At 48.9% G+C, this 22959-nt stretch overlaps 1 protein-coding gene across 5 annotated transcripts in view; it reads left to right on the forward strand.

Annotated features, from left to right (window-relative positions):
• Positions 1-22959, forward strand: part of MED12 (mediator complex subunit 12) — a 78862-nt gene that overhangs the window by 8267 nt on the left and 47636 nt on the right. For all 5 annotated transcript variants that reach the window (XM_077825710.1, XM_077825711.1, XM_077825709.1 and 2 more), the window contains 20 exons: positions 248-407; positions 1967-2142; positions 2328-2438; positions 2991-3245; positions 4452-4598; positions 4975-5074; positions 5428-5564; positions 6650-6781; positions 7278-7404; positions 7818-8047; positions 8497-8577; positions 9575-9748; positions 10085-10229; positions 11185-11303; positions 11478-11621; positions 12458-12621; positions 12904-13035; positions 13586-13813; positions 18175-18319; positions 18636-18756. In XM_077825710.1, the coding sequence (XP_077681836.1) occupies positions 248-407; positions 1967-2142; positions 2328-2438; positions 2991-3245; positions 4452-4598; positions 4975-5074; positions 5428-5564; positions 6650-6781; positions 7278-7404; positions 7818-8047; positions 8497-8577; positions 9575-9748; positions 10085-10229; positions 11185-11303; positions 11478-11621; positions 12458-12621; positions 12904-13035; positions 13586-13813; positions 18175-18319; positions 18636-18756 (3028 nt within the window). The remainder of the gene's footprint in view (positions 1-247; positions 408-1966; positions 2143-2327; positions 2439-2990; positions 3246-4451; positions 4599-4974; positions 5075-5427; positions 5565-6649; positions 6782-7277; positions 7405-7817; positions 8048-8496; positions 8578-9574; positions 9749-10084; positions 10230-11184; positions 11304-11477; positions 11622-12457; positions 12622-12903; positions 13036-13585; positions 13814-18174; positions 18320-18635; positions 18757-22959) is intronic.

A 22959-nucleotide genomic window follows, 5' to 3' on the forward strand; every position in this document is an offset into this window, starting at 1 on the left:
TTGCAGTGCCTTTACCCAGTGTCCTGCTTCATTTCTCATGTGTTGCACTGCAGCTCTGGTACTGTTGCCTGCTGACCCAGGAAAACGTTCCTTATGTTGTAACTGTCCTGACGGAATGGTGCAAGCTGTGTGATGCTTAGTTTGTGCATGGTTGTCCAGGCACAAAGGTGTTAGAGGATGTTATTCTGGGGTGATTCCTTTCTGGATCCTCAGAAACTAGCTTTTCCCTTTTTCTATTCTGTTCTAGGTACCCATCTTTAGTAAGAAGGAGGAGGTCTTTGGTTACTTGGCAAAATACACTGTTCCAGTGATGAGAGCAGCCTGGCTGATCAAAATGACTTGCGCCTACTATGCTGCCATCACAGAAACTAAGGTGAAAAAACGGCACGTCATTGATCCCTTTATCGGTAAGTGCCCTGAGTGGAGCCCTGGCCTTTTCCATACCAGGTTTTCTCTTCCTTGCCTGTTTTTGTGCTTGCACCTCCTCAATAGAATAGTAGTCGTTAAGGATGAAAAAGATCTATTTGGCCACATTTGCCCTAGTCGGCAGGGTATATGCAGCGTGGTTGTAGCTGGGTGGGTCCCAGGGTGTTAGAGAGAAAAGGTGGGTGAAGTGGCTCTAAGCTTGTCTCTCTCACCAACAAAAGTTGGCCCAATAAAAGATTTTACCTCATCCACCTTGTCTTTCTAGCCAGAAGGGGGCAGCACAGGCTTCTTTCTACTGGATCACGACTGCTGTTTTCATCCTTCTCGTTACATTCCAGGCAATGGGGCTTCAGCCTGTTCCCTTGGACAACAGACAAATACATCTTACTGAGAATGAATATTTTCTGATAGCCTTTCACAGGTCACTCTCATGACTGCTCATTACGCCCTGTGTGTTCCTCCCCTGAATAACCCCATTCCATCCTTGGTGTTTACACCTTTAACATATTTGTGGACTCTTATGTCTGCCCTTAGGTGTGTCTTAGCCAAGCTAGACAGATTGGTTTAAGGTTATTTCTCCCAAAATGTATTATTTCCCCCAGCAGAATCCCATTCTGTTATTTCCTGCATGTTTCCAGCCTCGCTGGGCCTCTTTGGATCATGGCTCTGGTCTGTGTGGAGTTCCAGGATCCTTCCAATTAGCAGCATATGGTAAAGCCTGTCTGTTATGGTTTATACTGCTGTCCATCACGATAGTATATGAGCGCTTTCCACGTAAAAGAAATAGCAAGAGGGACTTCCTGAAGTCTCTGCTCCTCTCTCTTTCTGGGACAAAAACAACACTCTAGCTTTTTTATTTTATGGGGTTGGTTGATTAATATGTTTGTTTACAGAGTATTGTTTTTTTTAATCTCCTGATCTCTTCTGGAAGCTTTTTCCACAGCTCAACCCTTTCAAGTATGCTTTATTCCCAGCTCTCACATGTCTTGTCCTGGGCTTTGTGATCTGAATCATCCCAGGGGAGCCAAAATATCTTGACAGTTCATAGAATGAAATTTGGGCTTTAATGTAGCTGGGACATACTTTATTAAGTGTTTTGAAGATTAAGACCAAGGCCTTGAACAGGTATCTGAAATGGGTGGGAGCCAATTGAGAAACTTGAGAAATGTCACTATCATGTTGCAGCCCCATCTCTCAGATCACTAATGGGGATGCTACATCAGGCTGTCCTGGCGCTGTTCCCTCCTGTTTCCCTCCATTCCTTTGCTCTTGCCAGATCTTCAACAAAAGCGTTTAAGGAATCTTCCTTCCTGGCGAACTGCCTTCCTGTATTTTGTGTGTTAAAGTCCTGCTTTAAAATGCAGTTCAGAATTTGTCCCTTGCTCTCCACCTTCCCCTGGAACCCACAGGCCTATCTCTTTCCTTGTGGTTTTCCTTCCATCACAGGAACTCTTTGGCTCCCACTCCCTCTGCCTAGATCAGCCCTCTCCCATGCCTCTTCCTGCTTACCTACTCACGGCTGACTGTCTCTTCTTTCCAGAGTGGACACAGATCATCACCAAGTACCTGTCAGAGCAGCTGCAAAAAATTTCTGAGTTCTATAGGCAGCTCTCTGGGCAGGGTTGTGGTTCACCGTCTGGGCCCATGCCACAGGAGGTGGAGCATGCTTTGAAACAATGGGACTACAATGAGAAACTGGCTATGTTCATGTTCCAGGTGAGGTGTTGAGGGGAGCTGCTGGGGTGGGGTTTGCAACGGATACTCAAGGCTCAGAAGTAATTTTGTTTTTTCAGAATGTATTCCACCCCTGAGTCCCTGGGTGGCTCAGCAGGAGGAATAGGGGTAGAATAACTCCAGGATGCTCTTCCTTTGGTCTTCTCACTCTGTCTGTCTGTCTCCAGGATGGGATGCTGGACAGACACGAATTCCTTACCTGGGTGCTTGAATGCTTTGAGAAGATACGTCCAGGAGAAGATGAATTGTTGAAACTGCTCTTACCTCTGCTGCTGCGGGTGAGCTTCTGGAGAAAACTGCCTCCTCCAACACGGCTCTGGGGAACGTAAGCCACCTTGCAGTAGCCTGGGGTGTTCTCCCAGCTGAGTGCCACCCCCCCCCCACATTAGCCACCAGCTACCAGAAGGGAATGCTGCTTTTCCCATTACTTCCTGCTACTGCAAGGGGTTTTGTTCCAGCTCCTTGTCCCTGCCTTACCTGTAACAGTTGGGCTTTTGATGGTAGTGGTGTGTTCATTGGATGGAACTGGATAGAAGTGGCTTTTCTCTTCTGCTCCCATGGCTGATTCCAGCTAGGCCCCCAAGGTCCTGAGAAGGCTGGGTCTGGGTACACTGAGCTCAATGGAAATGTTGTCCATGGTGCTCTGTGAATCTCACTGGTGCTTAAATGGCTTTACGATGACACTTTTCTCATGGGTTCCCCGGCTGTTTAGGCCTTTGATCTGGGTGAGGCTGTGGCCCTATCCGCGAGGCACCACTGCACAGCATTGGGCTCTGGGGACTTCTCTAGTGTTGCTTGGAACTGGGATGGTTTTTCCTTCTTCCCCACAGTACTCCGGAGAGTTCGTGCAGTCTGCATACCTGTCCAGGCGGTTGGCCTACTTCTGTACCCGCAGGCTTGCCATGCAGCTGGACGGCACAGGTGGGCACCTGCCCCACATCCTATCTGCACAAACAGGAGCTGCTCTCCCTTCAACACCTGCCCCTCAACCGGCTGCAGGAAATCCTCCGCCCAGTCCCTTCAGTGACTTGCTGCTTTGTCCCCAACACCGCCCGGTGGTATTTGGGCTCAGCTGCATTCTACAGGTAGGGTTTTGCTGGGTTAATATCAATGGTGAAGGAGGCTGGAGCTCTGATGGGTCAACAGAAGACATTCTGGTTAAAATTTTAGTATGATGCAAAATCAGCATAGCACATACTAGAAACTGGCTGGTGATAGAACGGGAAGTCATCACTGAAAGAGAGTGTTTCTAGTTGGATCCCACAGGCATCCGTTGTTGGCCCAACACTATCTAATATTTTTATCACTGATCATTCCTGGTAAAGTTTGCAGATGACACAGACTAGTTGAGATAGTAAATAATGATGATGGGTGGGTCCCTGGGCGCAATATGCAGTTTAATATGGCAAAATACAGAGTCTTACGTCTGGGAATGAAAAATGTAGGTTACAGTTGAAGGATGAGGGACTTTATTCTGGAAAGCAGAACTTGGAAAAGGACTTAGAGATAGGACTTAATATAGGCCTAGGGAGGTGGTGTTACCTCTCTATATAGCAGTGGTGAGTGCATTACTGGGATGGTGTGTCCTGTTCTGGTGCCCACACTTTAAAAAAGTTGTTTAAAAACTGGAAGCAGTTCAGAGACAAGCCATAGTGATTAGAAGGGTGGAAAGCCTGCCTTGCAATGAGTGACTGAAGGAGCTCAGACTTTTTAGCCTACTAAAAATCTACTGAATCAGAAGTCCTGGGCTTGGTGCGGGAATCCCTTGGTGAAATGCTCTGTCCTGTGTTATGCGGCGTGTCTGACTAAGGAATCTGTGGCAACGAATAAGAAACCCTGGGGCTCCTGGATTTGGCCTACATATATTCACCCATCACACTTCTGATATGTTTGCTAGTGAGTCCTCTCTGTGTCATTAATGTAACTGCCCAGCAGGACCAGCAGGGGAAATTCATGGGGTGTTATTGTGGGTCTTCATGAGCTGCACGCACCAGCTTTCCACTGGCCTGAGGCAACTTGGGGTTTTGGCCTTGGCTACTTAAACGTGTCTAGTCTAAGTAAGCTAATGCAGCAAGTGCTGGGTAGCTTTCTGCAGAGGGAGCGGGCACCTCTGTACCCCAGCACACACTCCAGCCTCAAAGCTCTTTCAGGTGGGAGCCTATTCATAGGGTGTGGTGAGGCTGAGGCTAGGGAGTATCTGTACAATGTCGGAATAGCCCTGCAGGGTGCTCTCGGACCCAGGAGTCAGGCTTGGATATGCTTAGTGCTTCTTCTTTGGCTGTCTTCTGCAGAGTATCATCCTGTGCTGCCCAAGTGCTCTGGTCTGGCATTACTCCCTGACTGACAGCAGGATAAAGACTGGCTCTCCACTGGACCATCTGCCTATTGCCCCCTCCAACCTGCCCATGCCCGGGGGAAACTCAGCCTTCACCCAGCAGGTGAGCGGAGTGTTGGGGGTCCAGGACATTAACCCTACCCCAGTCCATTCAGGCTTATCTCTCCATATTAAGCAACAGCACCTCTGGCTGTGTTCCTGCCACTTCTGAGCCTGAGCAGCTGAGGCACTAAGAGATGCAGGAGGCCTCTCCTCCCTTTGTGCGGCAAGCAGGGCACCCATGGACCTGGAGGGTGGGCAGAATCTCTTCCCCTTGTGCCTGAGGCAGCCAGCGCCCCACCTAGGGATGGGCGGCATCTCTCTCGCCTTGTGCCTCAGGCAGGGCAGTTGACGTTCCCTGGGTTCTGCTGGCAGCTCTCCGTGCTGCAAGTTTATTCTGGCCACCCTTGCACGTGTTTATGGAATTCCTTTGCCTTTAGGTTCGGGCGAAGCTCCGGGAGATTGAGCAGCAGATAAAGGAGCGTGGCCAGGCTGTTGAGGTCCGATGGTCATTTGACAAGTGCCAGGAAACCACTGCAGGTAACTTACTGCAGGATCTGCAATCTCTTCTCCCTAGCGTTAGACGTGTTACCCTGAGCCAGTGCCCTAAGGAGCTCCATGTCCAGTCATCCTGTCTTTGGCTTGTCTCTTGGCCACATTTCTGCTCATTTGACCACAGTGAGGAGAACGCAGATGGACCTTGCTCTTTCCCAGGCTCAGAGCCCTGTGGGGATCAGCTCCCCCCCTGCCAACCACAGGTTTTGTCTCCTGTCTCCCAAGCTCTGAGCTCGCAGGGATTTGGGGCTTTGCCTCCTGCGCTTCGAAGTCTGTGATACCAGTTGCCCAAATGCTTGCTCATGCACACTCCCCTTTCCTTCCCTGTCCTGCCCCAGGATTCACTATTGGCCGGGTTCTGCACACCTTGGAAGTTCTGGACAGTCACAGCTTTGAGAGATCTGACTTCAGCAACTCTTTGGATTCCCTGTACAACAGGATATTTGGGCTGGGACCAAGCAAAGACAGTCATGAGGTGGGTAATGGGCCACACTGGTGATGCCCTGTGCTGGTGGTGGTGGTGGGTGCAGGCTAGTCTAGGGGGTTGTTCTCTTTCAGATTTATGTCCAGCTGGCACCATGAGGGAACTAGCTACTTGGGTGCCTCAGGAAAAGTGGCCCATTGCAGACAAGACATTGGAACTCCGTTGGAGGGGGTGTCTATGCAGCCCTGGGTTAGGGAGAGAGCCCGTGTGGAGAGAGTGAGGTGTGCATTGTGAGAGCCTAGGGTAAGGGCTGCCTGTATTTCTTGGGGAGGGGAAGCCTGTGCAGACATGTGGGAGGTGGTGTCTGGTGCTGCAGAGTAGCATTCCGTACAGCCAACAATGATTGTCCTGAGCAGAGGCACAACCCTAGCCCTCTGTGAAATGGGAATTACCGTTGATGGGGGGTGGTTTCTTTGATCTATAAAAACATGCTGTATAAATACAGGAAAACCAAATGTTAAACAACCCATCCAGGAAATGATAACCCATGCTAATACCAGGCGGGAGGCTGTGCAGGGAGCTTCCAAAGGCAGTTGACTTTGGTCCTGCTGGATTCAGGGCCACAGGCTGCTCTTTGGAATTCAGGAGCTGCTAGGTCATGCTCTTTTACCACAGCTGAGCATGGAAAGTAGCATGTCTTGGATAGCTGGGACCCAAATGGCTAGAGATTCGGAGGTCAGTCAGTATCAGCACCCACAAGCAAACTGGGAGCCAGGGCAGTCTCTGAAGGGCTGGGGTAATGTGCTTGGTGAGCTTGGCCCCAACCTGACCCCAAAAAAGAGGAATTCTGTGAAGAAAGCCCTGCTTTGGGATTTCCCAGGGGTGTGTGATGGAGACAAACAGCTGCTGCTGGAGTTCCCCCACTGTGCGGTCTGCATGGAGCATGGAATCCCTGCTTCAGGCTCTGGCTTGGTGTGTGTTCTGTGTGTACTGGGAAGAGAGGAGTAGAGCAGATTTCAGGCTGGTTGTTTTCCTGCTGATCACCTTCCTTGGTGTCCTGACTGCCTGTGCCTTCAGAAGCGGTTGAACTCTTACCTGTTGTTCAGTGTTTTACCATCATGCCTGTGTCCCGACAGATCTCCCCAGATGATGACGCAGTGGTGGCCTTACTGTGTGAGTGGGCTGTGAGCTGTAAGCGCTCTGGACGTCACAGGGCTATGGTTGTGGCTAAACTGCTGGAAAAGCGGCAAGCGGAGATAGAGGCCGAGGTGAGTCCTTGCCCCTGCTGGACCCTGGAAGTCTTTGAACAGCAGCTAATAGTTGGAAAGAGAGCAGTAGTTACTGGGTTGGTTGCTGGAGTTAAAGCAAGGGCGACCTTCTCCAAAGGAGAGCTCCCCCATAACTGTGTAGTGAGGTTGTTTCTCCAGAACTGATAGGCAGAAGCCTGCTAGCTGAGGACTGGAGGCCAAAGGCCCCTTGGTGCTAGTGCCTTTAACATGAGCATTTACTTTGATCCATAGTAGGCCAGAGGCCGCCCCACTGCATGGAACTGCTCTGTGTGTCTCTCGGGTTCTCTGGGGCACAGATACAGAAGCACTAGGTCTCCTCAGAGGCTGTGCATAGTGGGTTATGAGACGGTTCCCTAGGAGTGGCTTTCTCCTATGGGGGGAGGTTATCTCTAAAAAGACATGGTCTGTCTTCGGGAGTGGGGAACACTGAATTTCTCCTCCTGGCAGCAGCCTGTACTCATGTCTCTCTCTGCAGAGATGTGGGGATTCTGAAGTTGTGGATGAGAAAGGCTCCATCTCCTCAGGTTCCCTCTCAGCAGCCAGCACGCCTGTCTTCCAGGACGTCCTCATGCAGTTCCTCGACACTCAGGCTCCTGTGCTAAGTACGTAACGAGAACTCGCTAATGTCCAGCCTTCCCTCTCCCTTGAGCCCTGGACATACCCAAGAGTCTCAATTGGACTCTGGAGAGGAGGGGATGCAGCCCAGACGGCAAGACATTAGGAAGGGATGAGGAAATGTAACTGCTGCTGAGACTAACTGGAGAGGAGCCCAACCACTTAGTTGCTGCCTCTGCCAGCTGTGTACTCCGGCCTTGGTCCCCACTGTGGTTTCCTAGTCCTGCCTTGAGTCCTGCCGGGTGATTGAGGGCCCTCTAGGAAACTCTTCCTCTAGCCCTGCAAAAGGACATCCCTGGGTTAGGTGTCGGGCAGGTGGCCTGTGTTGCTCAGAGCAGTGCTGGAGGGAGGACTCTGGTAGGGCTACCTGCTCCTTCATGTGCTGTTGCTGTGCCTCCAGCTGACCCGGGGAATGAAAGCGAGAAGGTGGAATTCTTCAACCTGGTGCTGCTGTTCTGTGAGCTGATCCGACACGACGTCTTCTCTCACAACATCTACATGTGCACACTCATCTCCCGGGGTGACTTGGCCATGGACTCGCATGGGCCCCGCCCTCCCTCGCCCTTTGATGACCCCGCCGAGGAGCATGACAGAAAGGAGGGGATGGGCAACAGTGGCATCAAGCTGGAGGTGAGGAGCACCAGCTCTCTTGGCCCCTTCCCAAGTCCTCCTTCCTGAGTGTCTTGACATCCTGGACTCTTCTCCTGCAAAGTACCTGCAGTGGCCACCTGCCTCCTCCCTCCCACAAGGCTAATCCTATAAAACTTCAACCCAAAGGTGAAGGATTAAATTCTAAGCAGCTGAAAAGGGTCTGTGGCATGGAAAAGGCCCTGAAGCCATGATTCTGTTGCTCACGCTGTGCAGCCCGGCTCTAATATGGTAGCATGGAATAAGCTACTCAGGATTTGAAAACCAAAGGGGCATTAACAGTGTGGCTGGCAAAAGCACTGCTGGGGGGGCGGGGGGGGCTCATTCTGCCTGGGGATGTAGGCTGGACAATGCTGTGGGGAAACTCTGAGGTGTACATGTTTCCTAGTGCAACACTGAGAATTAATGGCTGCCCTTGTTTATGGCCCCAGGACACAGGCCTCTCGGAGTCCATGGATATTGATCATAGCTCCAGCGTGCTGTTTGATGACATGGAGAAGACCGATTTCTCGGTATGTTCCTGTTTGCCTCTCCTACCTGGTGCTTGGTGAGTAGCTCAGGTATGCTTTGTTGGGCACCTTGCCAATGTGGAGGTGCATCAACTTGCTGCTGGGTGCACTGTGTCCTCTGTGGAATTGAAAGGCCTCGCCAAAAGGGCTTGTGTGTAGTGGCCGATTGGGGCTGTATGGTAGACACAACTTGCCTGTGAATGCTCTTGAGTAGAGTGGTACAGAACATGTAGGCAGGGTAGAATCCAGCTGTGTAATCAGGTGTGTCATTCCCTGAATTTCCTCTTTCACAGGCTTGACACAACCCCAGGAGCTAGGGGTGTGTGGCCAGTTGCTTGTCACTTGGAATGGTGAGGGAGCAGGAGGTGAGAGTGACATTACTGAGAGGCAGTGTAGGGTATCGAGGGTGAAGGTGGCGAAAGGATGGTGACATTGAGACTCTTGCTTACCTGGGGGAAGAGATGTCATCCAATGGCTCTGCAGCCTTGGGCAAGTCACTTGACCTCTCTGCCTTAGTTTGTGTGTTTCTTAGCTTGTTGTGGGGAGTCATTCTTTCATGTTTGCAGAGCACTTTGAGTGAAGATGCACAATAAGAGCTAAGAACAATTGCTGTTGAAATCTCTGGGAAATTTATTTTTTCAGCCATTTCTATCTTTCAGGGTGTGTGTTGGATAACTGTGGTGTCTGGGGCTGAATTGTCCCCCAGGGTGCCTTTTGCCTTAATCTTGGCTCTTGTGGAGTGTTGTCATCAGAATTATAGCCTGGAATTCCTAATTTTCTGTTGCTTGTTCTCAGTACGAGGTGTACTAGGAAGCTGTACTCATGTGCAGATTGGGGAGGAGGATCTGGTACCTGGGCTGGGAGCAGTGTCCTGAGGGGTGGGTGCTGTCCCCATGCTTTGCCCTCCTCATCAGCTGTGGGCTGGAATAACCTTGTGGCCTGCTTTCAGTACCATTGATGTATGGCCATGTATCATAGCAATCTTGTCTTCTCTCCCTAGATGTTCTCTCCTCCAATGCACTGTGAGTCTAAGGCCAGCCCTTCTCCTGAAAAACCAGACCCTGAGAAGGAAGCAAAGCCTCTGCTAAAGGAAAAGGCTGCAGAAGGAACACTAGCATCCCTATACGACCAGCCCCGGCACATCCAGTATGCCACGCACTTTCCTATCCCTCAGGTATGAGAACTGTGCATACCTCCCCCCGCCCCTCTCACCCAGGTATGAGACCTGGGCTCACGCCACCCTCCCATCATGAGACCGGCACATTTCCTTGCTGCAGCTCCACCCAAACATGGGACGCCTGTTGCCTTTCAACTTGAGCACTGAAACGGAAAGGAGCATGACCGTGCATGCCTTGAATGAGTGGGCTCCTGGGGTGGTTCTTTGCTTCCCCATTCCCCAGGGTCATCTCACAGCTGCACCTTCCCTCTCCTCTTAGAGACCCATGTGTGACGAGATGATTGGCCTCTAGCCTGAAAGCAGCTAATGCTGTTGTCTCCCTTCGGTTCCCAGGAGGAGTCATGCAGTCACGAATGTAACCAGCGGCTGGTGGTTCTGTTTGGGGTTGGGAAACAGCGAGATGATGCCCGACATGCCATCAAGAAGATAACCAAAGACATTCTGAAGGTGTTAAACAGGAAGAGCACAGCGGAGACAGGTTAGTGCAGCCTGGGTCTGCCCTGCCCCAGGAAGGTGTTCCTTTCCAGCTGGTTGGGTCCCTTGGGAGACCTGTAGGCAGAGGAGACTGAGTGTGCAAGGGAAGCAGCGATACTGACTAGACACAATGTGCTGTGACACAGGAAACCTGCTGAAAAATGTTAAGTGGCACAGCTGCACTGAAGTCAATGGAGCTACACTGATTTACCACAGATGGGGATTTGGTCCATTCCACTTCTCTGTAATCTCTGTCAGTCCAGGGCTTTTTAGAGGTGCCTTGTAACAACAACAGACACCAATGTTTTTAAGTTGAAGATGCTCCTTTAAAGGAGAGATGAGATGCTCTTGAAACCGAGCCGAGGGATTTTGAGGCTGAGTCCCGGTGAGAGTGGCTAGTCTCCCAAGGGAAGCACTTACATTGGGGCAGTTAAACTGCGACTGGTCAGAGCCCTTGAGAGAATAGCTAACTCATTTGGGATGGGTTAGATACTTCACCATCCCTGACCATCACTCTGAACTAGGGATTCCCATCTCTGGGAGTTGGATTTGATGCCTTCTAGAGCGGGCCTGACAGCTTATGAGTTGGCCCAAGACCCTTTGTCCTAATGGGGGGAACGTGAGGCTCCCTGGTTCATAGTCATAGATTCCAAGGGCATAATGAACCACTGTGATCATGTAGTCTGACCTCCTGTGTAACACAGGCCATGGAACTGCCTCAAAAGAATTCCTAGAGCAGAGCTTTTAGAAAAAAGTCTGATTTTGATTTAAAAATGACCAGTGATGGAGAATCCACGTGACTCTTGGTAAATTGTTCCAGTGGTTACTCTGCCTGCAGTTGGGTGGACCTGTGCTCCCTGCTGAGGAATTGGAAGATGCATATGGCTGTCTGTAGGGTGGCTCTGTGCCCTAAAGAAGGTAGTCTGGTAATGGCTCCCTGTATTTCTTGCCTTTGGCAGGTGGAGAGGAAGGCCAGAAGAGGAAGAGGAGCAAGCCAGAGGCATTCCCAACAGCTGAGGATATCTTTGCTAAATTCCAACACCTTTCTCACTTTGATCAGCACCAGGTCACCTCTCAGGTATGGGGTTCTGGAGAGAGTTGTCTCCAACCTAGGCCCTGGCTGTATCTGTCCCACTGCAGCATGGAAAGCAGCCTCCAAAGAAGATAGTGGGAGAATAATTTGGATCTGACAAATGGAGCTTTGCAAGGGGCTGATACTCCCTTGTGCCTCTCTCTCTCTCTCTTCCTGCAGGTATCTCGCAATGTCTTGGAACAGATCACCAGCTTTGCCTTAGGGATGTCATACCATCTGCCTCTGGTGCAGCATGTGCAGTTCATCTTTGACCTGATGGAGTATTCACTCAACATCAGTGGTCTCATTGACTTCGCCATCCAGGTGAGCCCTGGGGTCTGAGGTGCTTCCCCAGGGTGGGGTTCATCTACGTTAAATCCAGACTGAGTGTGTTTCTGAAAGATCTGCTCTTGCTCAACGACAGGTTATTGGGTTGGATGTAGGAATCTCTGAGTGAGGGTCTCTAGCCTGTGTCTTGCCAGATGATCATAATGGTGCTTTCTGGCCTTAGACTCTTTGGTGTTCCGTGGGGGAGTGGGCATGAGGTATGCTTGTGTGTGACACAAAGCTGTAGTCCTCCTCTGGGGCTCTGGTTTTGAGGGTCATTTTTCCAAAGGTTTCAGGATTGTTTGGAATGAACCTTGCTACTGTTCTTGTCCCTGAGCTGCAGTGATGCCTTTCTTGAACGAGAGGGTTTCTTTTCTGTTCATGGCAGCCCTTCCAACAACGAGGGTGGTTTCCTCCCTAGGCCCTGCCACTCTGCAATGCAAACTGTGTTACTGGTGTGGCCGACTAGGCCAGATGATATTTCAGGAAATTTGCTACAGCTGGAGGTGTACCTGAGAGTTTTACACTCCAGTTAGTGGATGAGCTAAGTGGGATTTTGAACAGGTCCTGGTAGTGAAAGGTCAGAGCCATATCTAGGAAGCCAGTCTGCCCACGCTTGGGTCCAACCGGCAGCCTTCTTCTGGTCGGCACCCCAATGCTGGCAGACCCCCTGAACTGACTGGGGCCTGGATGGCGGGCTTCGCCCAGCTTTCAGGCTCCTGAACGCATTGGTGCCTAGCCAGCAGGCTCCCTTTGACGGGTACCCCAACGACAGGGTTTGTAGTGGTGGAGATGTCTGGATTGCTGAAGGGTTTTCATGTCATTGGGTGCAGCTGCTGAATGAGCTGAGCGTGGTGGAGGCAGAGCTGCTGTTGAAATCTTCCGACCTCGTTGGCAGCTACACCACCAGCCTGTGCCTAGGCATCGTGGCTGTCCTGCGTCACTACCACTCCTGCCTTATCCTGAACCAAGACCAGATGGCCCAGGTCTTCGAAGGGTAAGGGAGCCCTGTGCCCCTCCTGGGCAGGGGAAGCCTCATCTCTGGGCTTTGTCCCACGCGGGTGGTGGGGTCTGGGGTCTGTCCTCCTAGGAGGTGGTGTCTCTGTTCCTGGAGCTTTGTCCCATGGAGGGGTGGGGGTGGGGATGGATCTCTTCTCCGAGGGCATTGTCTCCATGCCTAGGGCTCTACCCTCAAGAGGGTGGGTGCTGCCTCTGTCTGATGCCATGCTCCTTCAGGCTTTCCTTTCATGCTGCTGCAGCATTTCTTGTCTCTTTACAGTCTGTGTGGGGTGGTGAAACATGGCATGAACCGCTCCGATGGCTCTTCAGCAGAGCGCTGTATCCTGGCCTACCTCTACGACCTGTACACCTCCTGCAGTCACCTCAAGAGTAAATTTGGGGAGCTCTTTAGGTGAGTTTGGGGCAGGTTGGATGCAATGGCACTGCCCTCAGAAAGACCATGGCCTCAGCTTTGCTTGTGATCTTGCACACACTGTTCCCCACCAGCTAGTGTTCTTTCCTCATTGACATACAGTGGGGGATCCCTGCCTCGGGTCTAGCTGGGCATGCAGGGATAATGGTAGTTGTCTGGGCCCATCTCTGTTACAGCGGTGTCTGCAGGCTAAGCTGCTGGCTGATGAGCACTGTTGACTTCCATCTTCCAGGAGCTGCACTGAGAGCAAGAGGAAGTGGCAGCCCCAGGCTAGGTCACTGAACCCCCTCTGGTATTTTCCAGGGGCTTCCCCAACAAGGAACAGGCATGGCTCTTCACGGAGGAACTTTTTTGAATGAGCCCTTTAAGCCTTCATGTAAAAGCTGGAGCTCTCTGCACTGCAGCGGCTGCAGCGGCGGTCTGGGGGAGGGAGCAGAAGGATCTCACCCAGGGCCTCAGCTTTGCTTGTGAAAGGCAGTGGGAAGCATGTTTGCAGAAGTGCCTAACCTCCCCTTCCTGCCCCTGCCAGTGACTTCTGCTCCAAGGTGAAGAACACAATCTACTGCAATGTGGAGCCGTCTGACTCTAACATGCTGTGGGAGCCCGAGTTCATGATTGACACCATTGAGAATCCATCCGCGCACAACTTCACCTACACCAACTTGGGCAAGAGCCTCAACGACAACCCGGCCAACCGCTACAGCTTTGTGTGCAATGCACTCATGCACGTGTGTGTGGGACACCATGACCCAGACCGGTGAGGCGCAGGGCTGGGGCTACTGAGACCCCTTTCAGGTGGCTCTGCTTGTGTAGGGAGAAGGAGTGTCTGTGCTCCTCGAGGGGGCAGCAAGATACATCTGAGGACGAGGGAACCAGTAGCCACTTGTCATGTGTCCACAGGGGATACTATAACCCTGACATTCATACAGCCTCTTTGGGAGGTTACCCCTTTAGTCCTAGGCCTCCACTTTTTACAAGGATGAGCCCTGTTACCCTGAGGCTGGGTTACTGGCTTCAGCACACGTTTCTCGTCAGGGCTCCTCCATTGGGTCCAAATTAGTTTAGACCCCTTTTGGAGATATGCCGCTCTCAGGAGCCACACAACCAGCAGATGTTTTGAGGAGACACAGAACAAGCCAGCACATATAATCAGCTGGAATATGGTATTTAGGGTCCTTTGGTTAAAGTGGAAAAGCCAACTTATATGCCTGTCCATGCTGGCAGCATTACCTGCCTCTCTGGCCTGGAAGTGTCTAGGATTCCAGTCTCTCCCTCTGCACTGCGCAGCAGAGGTCTTATCGCTGTATGCTGATACTTCCATTCTTTGTTTCAAGTTGCTGTTATGCGTGTTCCATACGTTCTGCTTCCCTTGGCTGCTAGTTCTTAAAAGTTAATATCCAGTTGTTTGTCTTCCATTGTGCCTGTCTGATGCAACTCCATTTGTATGTTAATGGTCCTTCAGCGTTCATTCAGACTGTTAGAACTGTTCTGGAATTAACTGCACCTCTGACTCTTTGAGGCACCCCCAGTTAGGTCTTGGGCCTCTAGCCATCACCCTTCTTGGACAGGAATCTGCAATCCACTTCTTCCAGACTGTGCACTTAGGCTGCAAACTCCTGCAGTTCACTGTGATTATCTCAGCAGATCTGACTTTAGTTCAGCACCTGCAGCCCTGTTCTCTCAGGGGCAGTGACAGGGTTAACCAGTAACCAGGCAGCTTTCATAAAGCAAAGTACTATTTATCTTTTAAAAACAACAAACAGCCTATATACACATCTAGCTCACCAGCTGTCACCCATTTGCCACCTGCAGACCCTGACAGGTTTAAAGTACTCCAGGCCCTCTGCAGGGCCTCTCTCTCTTGGTCACAGTTTTCTGTCGGTTCTTGAATCAAGTGTAAGTGATCTTGGCAGTCACTTTATACAGACAATTTCTTTGTCTGCTAGGCCTCTTGAATCAGGTCAGACCAGTCTGTGTTGTTTCCCAGGGGTGAAACTTACATAAACTTGTTACCTGCAGTAGGGATTTGTATTAATAACTGTCCTCTTCCCCCAAGTGACTTTAGTTAATGCAGGAAACCCTTTAGCTTCCCTATTGACTTTAGTGAGGCTTTTGATAATGTCTCACATGATCTTCTCACAAACGAACTAGGGAAATATAGTCTAGATGAACCTAAAGGTGGGTGCACAACTGGTTGGAAAACTATTCCGAGAGATGTATCAGAGGGGTAACCATGTTAGTCTGGATCTGTAAAAGTGGCAAAGAGTCCTATGGCACCATATAGACTAACAGATGTATTGGAGCATAAGCTTTTGTGGGTGAATACCCACTTTGTCAGATGCATGTAGTGGAAATTTCCAGAGGCAGGTATAACTATGCAAGCAAGAATCAGGCTAGGGATAACGAGGTTAGTTCAATCAGGGAGGATGAGGCCCTCTTCTAGCAGTTGAGATGTGAACACCAAGGGAGGAGAAACGGCTTTTGTAGTTGGCGAGCCAGTCACAGTCTTTGTTTAATCCTGAGCTGATGGTGTCAAATTTGCAAATGAACTGAAGCTCAGCAGTTTCTCTTTGAAGTCTGGTCCTGAAGGTTTTTTGCTGCAGGACGGCTACCTTTATGTCTGCTATTGTGTGTCCAGGGAGGTTGAAGTGTTGTCCTACAGGTTTTTATGTATTGCCATTCCTAATATCTGATTTGTGTCCATTTATCCTTTTATGTAGGGACTGTCCAGTTTGGCCGATGTACATAGCAGAGGGTCATTATCTTTATCATTGTCATTATCATTATCTTATCATGTGCCAGCAATGACCCTCTGCTATGTACATCGGCCAGACTGGACAGTCCCTACATAAAAGGATAAATGGACACAAATCAGATATTAGGAATGGCAATACACAAAAACCTGTAGGAGAACACTTCAGCCTCCCTGGACACACAATAGCAGATGTAAAGGTCGCCACCCTGCAGCAAAAAACCTTCAGGACCAGACTTCAAAGAGAAACTGCTGAGCTTCAGTTCATTTGCAAATTTGACACCATCAGCTCAGGATTAAACAAAGACTGTGACTGGCTCGCCAACTACAAAAGCCGTTTCTCCTCCCTTGGTGTTCACACCTCAACTGCTAGAAGAGGGCCTCATCCTCCCTGATTGAACTAACCTCGTTATCCCTAGCCTGATTCTTGCTTACATATTTATACCTGTCTCTGGAAATTTCCACTACATGAGTCCGACAAAGTGGGTATTCACCCACAAAAGCTTATGTTCCAGTACGTCAGTTAGTCTATAAGGTGCCACAGGACTCTTTGCCGCTATTCCCAGAGAGTAGTTATCAGTGGTTCACCGTCAAGCTGGAAGGGCATATCGAGTGAGGCCCCACAAGGATCTGTCATGGGTCTGGCTCTGTTCAATATCTTCATAAATACTTTGGATAATGGTATAGAGAGCACACTTATAAAATTTGTGGATGATACCAAGATGAGGGGTGGGGATGGGTTCCAAGCGCTTTAAAGGACAGGATTAGAATTCAAAATGAGCTTGACAAACTGGAGAAATGGTCTGAAATAGATAGGATGAAATTCAATAAGGACAAATGCAAAGTACTGCACTCGTGGACGTCAAACTAAATATGAGTCAACAGTGTAATACTGTTACAACAAAACCAAACATCATTCTGGGATGTATTAGCAGGCATGTTGTAAGACAGACATGAGAAGTAATTCTTCCAGTCTACTCAGCACTGATAAGGCCTACGCTGGAGTGTTGAATACAGTTCTGGGCACCACACTTGGGGAATAATGTGGACAAATTGGAGAAAGTCCAGACGAGAGCAACCAACATGATTAAAAGTCTGGAAAACGGCCTATGAGGAAAGATGAAAACAATTGAATTTGTTTAGTTTAGAGAAGAGAAGACTGAGAAGGGGAGACATTTCAAGTATGTAAAAGATGATTATAAAGAGGAGGGTGGTAAATTGTTCTCAACTACTGAGGAGAGGGCAAGATATAATGGGCTTAAATTGAGGCAAGGGAGATTTAGGTTAGTCATTAGGAAAATTTTCAAGGTTAGTCATTAGAAAAACTTTCCTAACTGTAAAGGTGGTTAAGCACTGGAACAAGTTACCTTGGGGGGTTGTGGAATCTCCATTAATAGAGGTTTTTAAGAGCAGGTTAGACAAACACCTGCCAGGAATGGTTTAAATAATACTCTATCCTGCCTTAGTGCTGGGGCTGGACTAAATGACCTGTCCTAGAAATGTAGGACTGGAAGGGAACTTGACAGGTCATCTAGTCCAGTCCCACATTTCTATGATTCTATGACTGAGTCAGGAATTCGAGAACTAGCCAGCCCATAAAGATATATACAACATTAATAAAGTTGATGCAATAGTGGTTGACTATTCTAGGTGTCCGTAGAATCTGTCACACCTCAGTAGAATAGTCTGAATATTCCAGGTTTCCAAACCATCATATCTGTCACACATACCAACCCAGTCTTATCTGCATGACCAGCACTTATCTCTTATTCCCCTGTCCCAGAGGAGAAATTAACTCCTTCTGCCCTAGTAGGTCACAATACAAAGTGAGTGCCTAAACCGAGTCACACATTTTTCATAATAATACAGAAATAAAATGCTAACTTTTAAGAGTTCCCCTGACCTGCTTGTTTAATGATCCAGCAAAGGATCTGCATTTTAAATAAACCAACAAATGAAGTTCTTTATCATTGTCAGCAGCTAGACTTCGTATTGCACGTTACTAGAGAAATGTGACCCCTCCTCCTATGGAGTAATGGGATAGTAAAACACAGACTTTTTTACCACATATGTACACAAGAGAAGCACCAAAAAGATGATAGGTATTATGAAATGTGATCATCCTTTGTAGCGTACTCGGAGGAGGAGGGCTCCTCAGACATCAAGCCAGGATCTATAGCCAGAATAAGTAATGTACAATGTAGTATGTTAATGTTTTTTTGTAATTTTGCCTTAATAAAAAGTTTAAAAAGAAAATCATGATACAGCAATTCCCCACATTCTCCAAAGCCCGGGTCTGCTTTAGGAATGAAGGGAAGAGCTAGGCTGTTGAGTGCTGTTTGTGACCACATGACTCCTCTCTACAGAGTCAATGACATAGCTATCCTATGTGCTGAGCTGACTGGTTACTGCAAGTCCCTGAGTGCTGAGTGGCTGGGCGTGCTCAAGGCTTTGTGCTGCTCCTCCAACAATGGGACTTGTGGCTTCAACGACCTCCTCTGCAATGTTGATGTAAGTGGAAAAGCTTAAATAACAGGGCTGAGGAAAGAGGGGTACTGTGGGGGCGGGGGGGGGAGAGGGGAGATGGATGGGACATGAGAGAGTGTCCCCGAGGGGATGGAGATGGGAATGGGAGATGGTTGTCATGGGCGGGAGATGGGGAACTGCCTTTTGGTGTTGGAACTGCCCTTATGGAGGGTTTTGCTGTGTTGGTCATGGGGTTGCTGGGCTTGCCCTTCCCCCTGCTCCCAGTCAGGCCCATATGGTGCTAACTTGAGGGGGTGAAACAGAAACTGAGATGGTCACTGGCTGCTCTTCTGTCTCCCAGGTGAGCGACTTATCCTTCCATGACTCCTTGGCCACCTTTGTTGCCATTCTCATCGCCCGTCAGTGCTTGCTGTTGGAGGACCTGATTCGCTGTGCAGCCATCCCCTCACTCCTTAATGCTGGTGAGTGAGTCCCTTCCAGAGACACTCTGCTGCTCAGGATGCCCTCCAGGGGGCTTCCTGCAATGCAGTGCCTGGCTGAAAGGGCCTGGTACACAGCGGTGGGACTCTGAGACCCTGAAGCCCCTGTGCACAGTAATGTTGAACATAATCCCCGGCCATGGAATATGCTCAGAATCCACCTTTTAAGAATTGGAGCTTTGATTTAAAGAAAATAACTGGCTCTTCTGTTTGTGAGGGAAACCCTGAACAGGTGGTCTGAGTGTAACCCGCCTTCCAGATGATGTCAGGGTAGCCTCCTGCACTGAGGATACCTCTCTCGGGGAAGGAACCCCAGGTATTAGGAAGAGGCAGGTAATAGTAATGGGGGATTTGATCATTAGAAATATAGACAGTTGGTATTCCTGGGGGAATTCTGTGCCAAAAAATTAAAACTTTTGCACGCAATATTAAAATTCTGCAAAATTTTACATATTTTACTTGTCAAAAGAAAACCGTATAATCATGCCAGTTTCAATTATTTTGGTAATTTATTTCAAAATACCTATCCGCAAGCATGTCTGTAATAATACAGACCAAAAAAACAAAGGCTCAGGAAATGTTTTTTTTGACAAATAGATTCCTTACTAGGCATATTAATACAGAACTTTGAGTAATGCATTTAAATACACAATACAGAAATATTTCCCGGATCCCTCAGAAGCAGTGCAAAGGCTTGGGGGAGTCAGGGATAATGGAGGAGTTGAGAGAGAGGGAAGGAGCCTGGGAGTGAACATGGAAGATTGTTGGGTGTGGGTGGGAGAATTATGGAACAGGGTTTGGATTTTTTATTGGGGTGGGGGGATAGTTATGGAGTTGGGGAGCCTCTGCCATGCAGACCGTTTGACCCGTAGCCTCGTGCATTCAGTCAAGCACATCAGCCCCCTTCGCCCCATCCTCATGTGGCCCTGCAAACCCCTCCACCCCATCCCCATGTTGTCATGACACTAGCTCCTGAGCCTGCACTCCAATCTGTCCCGCCCACTAGCCCTTCTGACCCCCAGTCTGTGACCCCCCAGCAGCCTCATGTGCCCCACTCTGTCTGCTCCCCACATATCCTGTGCCTCCTAACCTGGCACTGTGGGAGGGAAGAGGGGCTGCAGGGCCACATGTGGAGATGGAGGGGGCCTGCACTGGACATGAATTCTGCACGTGCGCATTGGTGCAGAATTCCCCTAGGAGTAAATTGGGTTTATGAATATCGGGAGAACAGCATGATGAATTGCCTACTGAATGTGAAGGTTGCAGATCTCTTGAGACTAATGTGCGATGCTGGGGAGGAGCTGTTGATCGTAGTACATGTAGGTATCACTGATATAGGGAAAGGTAGGAGAGAGCTCCTAGAGGCCAATTTAGGCTGCTAGGTAAGAGATTAAAGCCCAGCACCTCTATAGTAGCATTCTCTGAAATGCTTCCAGTTCCATGTGCAGGGCCAGTTAGGAAGAACTGCAGGGTCTCAAGACTTGGATGAGATGATCATGTATGGAGGATGGTTTTAGATTTATTAAATCTAACTGGGGAACCTTTTGGGAAAGGAGGATGGGCTCCACCTAAACCAAAACAGAACCAGACTGCTGGCATGTAAAATTCAAAAAGTCTTAGAGGAGTTTTTAAACTAAGGGCTGAGGGAAAGCTGTCAGGTGTGGAGAAGCACACAGTTGGGACAGAAACAGCCTTTAGGGGAGGATCTGTTAACAGGGATTCTCTATATTGGGGTGGCCAACCTGAGCCTGAGAAGGAGCCAGAGTTTACCAATGTGCATTGCCAAAGAGCCACAGTAACACATCAGCAGCCCCCTGTCAGCTTCCCCCCTAAACCCCAGTATCTCCCACCTGCCAGTAGCACTGCCGATCAGCACCTAACCCCGCATCCCTGTGCCTTCCGCCCATCGTGATCAGCTGTTCTGCGGTGTGCAGGAGGCTTGGGGAGGGGAGGAGGAGCAAGGGCATGGCAGACTCAGGGGAAGGGATGGGGGCCTTGGGAGAAGGAGTGGAGTGGAGTGGGGGCAGGGCCTGGGGCAGAGCCAGGGGCTGAGCAGTGAGCACCCCCGGCACGTTGGAAAGTTGGCGTCTGTAGCTCCAGCCCCGGAGTTGGCACCTGTGCAAGGAGCTGCATATTAACCTCTGAAGAGCTGCATGTGGCTCCGGAGCCCCAGGCTGGCCCCCCCTGCTCTATATGCTAGTAAAGAGGAGAGGATAGAAGTTGATAAAGTACCAGTAGGAATTAAAGAGAAACAGTCAAATGAAAGAGAGTTCCATTCAGTTACATCACGTGAAGGCAGACAACTATATATTGCTGGAGTCTAAATAAGCTGGGTGAATTCGTGTGCCTGGTGTTAGATGAGAATATTAAATAATAGGCATCACAGAAACTTGTTGGAATGAGGATAATCAATAGGACACGGCAATACAAGGGTACAAAATATGTAGGAATGACAGAATCGGTCATGCCGGTCGGGGAGTGGCACTACCTGTGAAAGAAAGCACAGAGACAAGTATAGTAAAAATCTTAAATGAATCAAACTATACCATAGAATCTGTATGGATAGAAATTCCCTGCTTGAATAATACGATTATAACAGTAGGAATACATTATGTACCACCTGACCAGGATGGTGATGGTGATCATGAAATGCTCAGGGAAATTAGTGAGGCGATTAAAAATAGAGAACTCACTAATAATGGGGGATTTCAACTATTCCCATATTGACTAGGTACATGTCACCTCAGGATGGGATGCAGAGATAAAATGTCTAGACACTGTTAATGACTGCTTCTTGGAGCAGCTAGTTCTGGAACCTGCAAGGGGAAAGGCAGTTTTCAATGTGAGTGAAGCACAGGATCTGGTCCAATAGGTGAATGTGGCTGAATCGTTCCATAATAGCGACCATAATGTAATTAAATTTAACATCCTTGGGAGGGGGAAAATACCAAAGAAGCCCACCATAGCAGCATTTAACTTAAAAAAGGGGAACTACTAAAAGATGAGGAAGCAAGTTCTGTGGAAATTGAAAAGAACAGTCATTAGAAAGAAATGCCTGCAAGCTGCGTGGAAACTATTTAAAACCACACTAACAGAGGCTCACATTAAATGTATAGGCCAAATTAAAAAAAAGTAGTAAGAGGACCAAAAAAAAGCCACCCTGGCCAAACAAGAGAGTAAAAGAGGCGGTTAGAGGCAAAAAGCCGTCCTTTACAAATTGGAAGTCAAATTCTACTGAGGGAAATGGGAAAGAGCATAAACTTTAGCAAGTCAAATGTAGAAGTATAATTAGGCAGGCCAAAAAAGAATTTGAAAAGCAACTAGTACAAGACACACTAACAGCAAAAAATGTAAAAAAATATATAAGAAGCAGGAAGCCTGCCAAACAATCAGTGGGGCCATTGGATGATGGAAGCGCTAAAGAAGCACTCAAGGACAATAAGGCCATTGTGGAGAAGCTAAATGAATTCTTGGCTTTGGTCTTCACTGCAGAGGATGTGAGGGAGATCCCCACACTTGAGCTATCCTTTTTAGGTGACAGGTCTGAGGAACTGTCCCAGATTCAGGTGACAATAGAGGAGGTTTTGGAACAAACTGATAAATTAAACAGTGATAAGTCACCAGGACCAGATGGTATCACCCAAGAGTTCTGAAGAAACTCAAATATGAAATTGCAGAACTACTAACTGTGGTACATAACTTAGTTCTTAAATCAGCTTCTGTACCAAATGACTGAAAGAGGATAGCTAATGTGACACCAATTTTTAAAAAAGGATCCAGAGGCGATCCTGGCAATTACAGGCTGGTCAGCCTAACTTCAGTCCCAAGCAAATTGGTTAAAACTATACTGAAGAAGAGAATTATCAGACACACAGATGAACTCAATTTCTTGGGGACAAGTCAACATGGCTTTTGTGAAGGGAAATTATGCCTCACCAGCCTATTAGAATTCTTCGAGGGAGTCAGCATACATGTGGACAAAGGTGATGCAGTGCACAGTGTACTTAGATTTTCAGAAAGACTTTGACAAGGTCCCTCACAAAAGGCTCTGAAGCAAAGTAAGCAGTCATGGGGTAAGAGGGAAAGTCCTCTCATGTAATTGGTTAAAAGACCAGAAATAAAGGGTAGGAATAAATGGTCCGTTTCAGAATGGAGAGAGGTAAATAATGGTGCCCTGCAGGGGTC

The sequence above is a fragment of the Eretmochelys imbricata genome, chromosome 9 (assembly GCF_965152235.1).
Source record: "Eretmochelys imbricata isolate rEreImb1 chromosome 9, rEreImb1.hap1, whole genome shotgun sequence".
Taxonomy (NCBI): domain Eukaryota; kingdom Metazoa; phylum Chordata; order Testudines; family Cheloniidae; genus Eretmochelys; species Eretmochelys imbricata.